Below are 6,454 nucleotides of genomic sequence, written 5' to 3' on the forward strand. Positions count from 1 at the left end.
CAATGTTTAACTATAAAAGTTAATACAGTTTTGAAGTTTAAATTTTGTAAAATGCAGTTGCGGAAAACAGTCCAACAGTTACTAATGATAGGAGAAGCAGCATTTTGAAACTAATTTTTACAATTGAGGAGACAATTTTATTTCTAAATTTCATTAAAAAAATATACATCACAGTGACTTCTGAGCTAAGAAAAGAAGTGCAGTAACTTCCTTATGTTTCCCCTTCCACGAAAAGCAGCCACAATTTTGAATATGTCCACACACAGAAATACTCAATTCATTTATCGGTCTTTGAAAATACTATGAACACACAAAAGAGGAAGAAAATATACAGCATGTGCTTTGGGTAGGATGAAATCTGCTGGGGCATGGGGAGATGACACACAATCAATCCCACCATCCATCTCCACACCTAAAACCGAAAACACCTGCACCGACTCCCTTCTCCAACCTTGCTGATGGAATTCATTTCATATGATTTGTGCGTTTTTTTCCCTTTAATATTTACTTCTTTGTCACACAACAGGCTAGAGTTTGCCTCTGCCGGAGTCCCTTACAGGCAGCTGGGAGGCCCACCATAGCAGGTGTGTCATCCAACACTGAACTTCCTGGGGCATTTTTTCCTCCAAGCAAATATTTGTAATAAAACACAAATTTTCACAATAAAAATTTCACAACCTTCAAGCCATGGAGAATTTATTCAACTATAAAAGGGAATAATTACTAAGGGAATAATTATAGTAAACATAAGCAAAATGAGACAGAAAAATACCATTTTGTCTTCATACCAATTAGCTATATGGTGTATATTTAAAGTACCTTCTAGGGAAGGCAAGCCCAAAGATTCTACAGAAATTTACAAAAAAGCTCAGTGTGATGAAAATTACCACCTAGAGCAAAGGACAACTACTAAAAAGCATACTCATTTGCTCCCCAAAACTAACTAGAAAATAAATTATAATTATCAATTATTACTATTACCCAAAATACTAAAAACCTAATACGTGCCTGTCTGTAACAAAATCTTGTAGAATTTCACATCTTCCATTGAGCACAAGAATTAAAGGCCATTCAGCAAACCCAACATGCATCAACATCAGTGCAGAGACTTCATCAGATAAACTCCTTGCATTTCTGAGGGCCTCAATTAGTTAACTTACAAGATACTACATAACCTCTGAACTTGCCAACTATAGAGTAAAATTTCTTTTAAACAATAACCCAGTTCCTTCTCCAATATTTATCAGTCTTTCTCTAGTACCAGCTCTGGGGCAGGTAACTCACACAGACTTAGATACAACTATAAAATCAATGTGATGAGAAAAATAGCTGATTCTTTGGGCAAACAGACAATGTCCAAAGTAAACACTAAAGATGGCACAACTACTAAAAAATGTCATATGAGGAAAGGACCCCTTCATTGAGCCTTGTGCTATTTAGATCCAAGTGTGGTGTACAATTAATTCTTCCTAATCATTTTCTAATTTTCTTTTGTACTCTGAAAATAAAATTTAATTGATTGTCCTTTTTCAATCTGTTCTGTAAAACAGCTAACGAAGCTTTGTTTGTTTGTTTAATAATGCTTCACATGGAGTCCTTTTGGTAACTCAAACAGGACAACACCGCTTATGGAATTACCTTTTCTCCCTGTGGCTACTTTTTGAAACTCAAAATCTGGAAAGTACCTGTCAATATTCTTAATAGATAAAGCTCTGGGTTCTTAGCATGGACTTTAAAAAATATACATGTATTATCACAAATTCTTTCTTAAATAGTACCTGTCTTGAAGCTCAACTAATCTGACATTTTAAGACTCAATTTACTGAATTTGTAAGCCAACAACTTAAAATATAACGTAACAGATCATAGAGCTTAGACAGGCTCAGTAATTCTTAATGTGGGTCCGTAGTCAGTTCCTAACGAATGACCCTGAATTATAATAAACATCTACTACTTTTATCACTAGGAAATAAAATGTGGAAAAAAATCCACTCAGGCTATTTATTTCAAGACAGTTCAAACAGAGATATAATCAGTATACTATTCTGCAACAGGTATAGTGCCAAATGATTACTATTATTAGTCAATAATGGGAAATATTATGCTAAGTATCACTTTATTAAGTACAAATAGCACTGGGTAACTAATGGAGTTATCAAGAATCTACCCTGGTAATAAAGTTAACACTATATTGACAAATATTAAAATACAAAACTCTAGAGTTCACTATTGATTGGAATTTTGAAATTTCTTTGAAAATGAGGCAGGTTTTGTGTTTGCTGTATGTTCAATGTTTTATTTAGAAGAGATGTTACAGAATAAAAGGCCACACATCACAAAGATGACAAAATACAGCACATAAAATTCTGAATAAACTTTGGATATGTTTAGTGTTTAATTCTGAGAGCTACCAAATTTTGCAACTTTTTATTTTACTCTACATGGCAATATTACACATGCCGAGTTAAAATAATGTTAACAGTAATGGTATAAAGCCATAAAGCCACCTGAATAAAAAGAAACCAGAGTCATAAACATGCTATAGCCTATCATCATACATTTATAGAAAGATGCTTTTTTTTGTTTTGTTTTGTTCTTTTTTTCTTGTTTTGGCCATTTGATACTCACAGCTAGGAGAGAAAAGATACTTCAAGTTTCAAAAAACAAAAACAAAAACAAAAACAAAAACCATGCAGAATTAACACTTAATGCTATACAGGTTGGTGGCCAAAAAAGAGAAATCTTAGAAGTTAATGTATTAACACTAACACTTTTTAGAATCTGTCTAGCTTAAGGACTGGGAGAAGTTGTATGCTTTATTAAGAATTTTTTTATTTTAGGAAAAGAAAGTAAAAATAATAAAATAATGTTCTCATTAAGCAGTAATTTCAACTCTTCAGACCAAAACCAACAAAAACTGAGAATTACACTCTGATCTTCCTATAAAATGCTGTGTAACAGCAATTCAAGTTCAATCAGCACATTAACTGAAAAAATTCTTGTAACATTTTTATAGACATGCAAATAAAACAAATTAGAAAAATATTATGAAGGTATGAAACACAAGATCGATAACTAAATAAATTTTCATCTAAAAGTACAAGTAACTATAAAATCAAAAGTGATGACTTAAGATCTCAAATTATCAGGACCCTATTTCTGTGTAATTAAATTGCTACAGGCCTGCATTATAAATTCAATCAAAATCTACACAAAATTTGCTCTAGCGGTGCCTAGTTATGTTAACTGCAAGAAACACAAGCTTTCATAACAAGTGCAACCATCAGTTATGCTTGTTTCAAATGACTGATTAAACAAATTAGGATGCTGCTGGCTGACCGTTGCAACACAAAAATGTATACATAAAATAGTTCAACACAGCACACAGTGTTACACCAAAATGTTTTTCTCATTTCAAGTTTATTAAAACTTTAGCAGTACAAATTTATCCAGTACAAATTATCCAGGTTGCAGATTATCAAAAGATCAACTCAATGAAGTCCACATTAAAAAACAAAAACAAAAAGAGACATAAAAAAAACAAAACAAAAAAAAAAAAACAAAAACAATGAAAACAACATAAAGGATATTCACCAGCCAAGTCTCTAAAACTTAAATTTTGAGACAGAAAGGAAATAAATTTACACAACTCACTCATCCACTTTTGTCTTCATCTGTTCCAGGGCTTGATTCATGATCAAATTTTTTGTTTTTATCATGTACATGGTCATTTTCTTGAGCCTTTGATTTTTGGTTTTCGTTTTCCACTGAGGATCTGGTCTTCTCATCCTCCTCTTCTCATCCTCCTTATTCTTTGATGTGGAGGACTTCTCACTGTCTTGGCTGCTTTGCTTTATTTTAGAATATGGACTTTGATCTCTATCAGCCTTTTTCTCCCTGTTACTACTTGAGCTGTTATGATCACGATTTTTAGAGTACATTCTTTTTTCACTCTCAGAGTTTTCTTTTCTGTGTGAGCTCCTGCTTTCCTGGCTTCTATGTTTTTCCTTGTTTCTGCTCTGACTTTCCTCTCTCTCCGAGCTCCGAGACTCTCTCCTCCTCCTCCTCCTCTCTTTACTCCTCGATCTTCCCGGTGTCCCTCTTCTATCTCGGCTTCGTGATCGCCCTCTTCTCCTGTACTCCTCTCTGTACCTGTGGTATTCTTTGCTTCTGCTGCGATCTCTGTCATGGCTCCTGGATCGTGCTCTTCTGCTGCGGTCCCTACTTCTGCTCCGTTCTCTTGTTCTGCTATTGTAACTGTGTTTACCTTTAGTCACGTCACATTCTCTACTCCGGGACTGTGCGCGTCTATCCTTTTCTTTACTTTTACTATGATCATGCTCATCACTTTTTGATTCTAGTTGCTTAGACTTCTCTTTACTTCTACTCCTTTCCTGATCTTTTCCTTTAGAATCAGGTTGCTTTTCTTTGTCTTTAACATTCTCATGATCCCTTTCTTTACTCTTTGACCTCAATCTCTTTTCTTCATGTCTGTTGTGTTTTGAATCTCTTTCCTTACTCTTTGATTTTTCTTTGCTCTTACTCCTACTTTTAGATTTGGCCCTTTTCTTCACTTTGTTTTTATTATATTTATCTTCTTTTTCTGAATTTCTTCTGATTTCTCTCTCTCTGCTGTCAGATTTATGCTCTTTAACTTTCTTTTCCTTTTCATTTTTTCTATTGGGACTTTCAGACACATGTCTGTGATCAGTTATTTTTCTCTCCTTTACTCTAATTGGGCTCCTTTGATTTTCTTTCATTTCATTCAATTCACTCCTGACAATAAGAAGAAAAAAGCATTTTTGGAAATATTAGTAAAAGACCAATGTAATTATTAGTTAAAAAGATATTTTTACTAAGGTATATACAAATAACATAGCTATATCAGTAAAATAATTTTATGTACAACAGTTAAAATACTTATCACTACATTTGCAACCACAGTTGATCTTACTTATCCCCTTTGATCCATCTTTCACCACTTGACACCCTCATTCGCTGCGCTCTCTGCATCTCTTGCCTCCAATGTGGAGGAGTCTCGCTACGTCGGAAACGATCCCTTGATCTGGATCTGGAAGGAGTTCGATAACGCTTAAGAAGGTAAGAAAGGGAAAATAATTAACATATAAAAACTTAAAAGCAATACAGTAGCAAAAGCATGTATATTTATAGGTTTAAAAATGGTATTTCTGTGTCCTCTGCTGGTGTGGCTGAGTGGTAGAACATAGCTTGCTAAGAATGAGGCCCTATGAGACACAGAACCAATTAATTAACCCATCAATAAACAAAATTACTAAAATCCCCCATCTTTCAGGTAGGAAATCAATATGACAGAGAAACTCTAGTCACAATGCAAATTCCAAGTACAAAACATTAATCACAGAAATTCTAGGACCACATATCCCTGTGGAAGAGTCCTACCCTAAGGGATACTAGTACACAGTAGGTATATAAACTCTTACAATTTGTCAAGTCCCAATTTGCATATTATTTATACTTGATACTCCAGAGCAAATATGAGAAAAACAGAGCAAGAACAGATGTTCGAGTCAACCAATATTTATTTAGCCCTTAGGATGGTCAACTACTTTATCACACACCAAAGGTAATACAGTAAGCCAAGGAGCTGAAACATCCATACAACTATAACAGAATGAGTACAAAAAGAAAAAAGGTGCTCATAGAATAAGTAACAAAGAAATCTGATTTAGTAAAGACTATGATCAATTAAAATTATAAAAACTGGAAAGGGGGCTAAGGACAGATGAGGAAAAACATATAAAGCACAAAAAATATGATACTAAAGGTCTGAGACAGAAACAGCATTATTTTAGAAATAGTTAGCAGACAAGTCAGCTAAATCTAAAAATTGCAAGGGAAAAAAGATTCGATATACTGATGACATAATCCAGGCCTGTGTCTTACAGGCTACAGTAGTAATTATGGATTTTCCTGCTACATACCTGGGATACCAATTGTGGGAGGCTGAGGAAAGAGAATCTCAAGTTTAAGCTCAGCCTACACAATTTAGCCAAACCCCTTTGCAAGATTTAAAAAAAAAGGGGAAGGGGTGGGTAGGGGCTAGGGATGTAGTGCAGTATGAAGGCTCTGGGTTTAATTCTCAGTGCTATAAAATAATTTCAAAAAATCAAAAAGGATTTATCCTAAGATCAATGGCAAGGGAATAACATAATCAGGTTTCATTTTCAATATAGTATGAGCTTAGTGACTCTTAAAGTGTGACCAAGGCAGTCTCCGGAGCAGCGAGGCGAGCGGGTCATGTCAGCCATTGGGGGGTGGGGGGGAAGCGCCCCGGGGTCCGTCTCTAGGCTGTTCAACATACAACTAAAAAATGCATTTTGAAGATACATGAAGGTTGTGGACAATATTTTTCAAGAACTTATCACAGAAGATAACTGAGGAAAATTGCATGTAATAAAATAGCTGCAAATGA

At 34.6% G+C, this 6,454-nt stretch overlaps 1 protein-coding gene across 1 annotated transcript in view; it reads right to left on the bottom strand.

The window, feature by feature from the left end:
- Positions 1-2,585: 2,585 nt before the first annotated feature.
- Positions 2,586-6,454, bottom strand: part of LOC101561279 (peptidyl-prolyl cis-trans isomerase G-like) — a 6,431-nt gene continuing 2,562 nt past the window's right edge. The window contains 3 exon segments of the mRNA XM_012515480.2: positions 2,586-3,795; positions 3,798-4,776; positions 4,955-5,091. Coding sequence (XP_012370934.1) covers positions 3,655-3,795; positions 3,798-4,776; positions 4,955-5,091 — 1,257 coding nt within the window. The 3' untranslated portion in view covers positions 2,586-3,654.

The sequence above is a fragment of the Octodon degus genome, unplaced genomic scaffold, assembly GCF_000260255.1.
Source record: "Octodon degus isolate 3935 unplaced genomic scaffold, OctDeg1.0 scaffold00065, whole genome shotgun sequence".
In the NCBI taxonomy this organism is placed as follows: Eukaryota; Metazoa; Chordata; class Mammalia; order Rodentia; family Octodontidae; genus Octodon; species Octodon degus.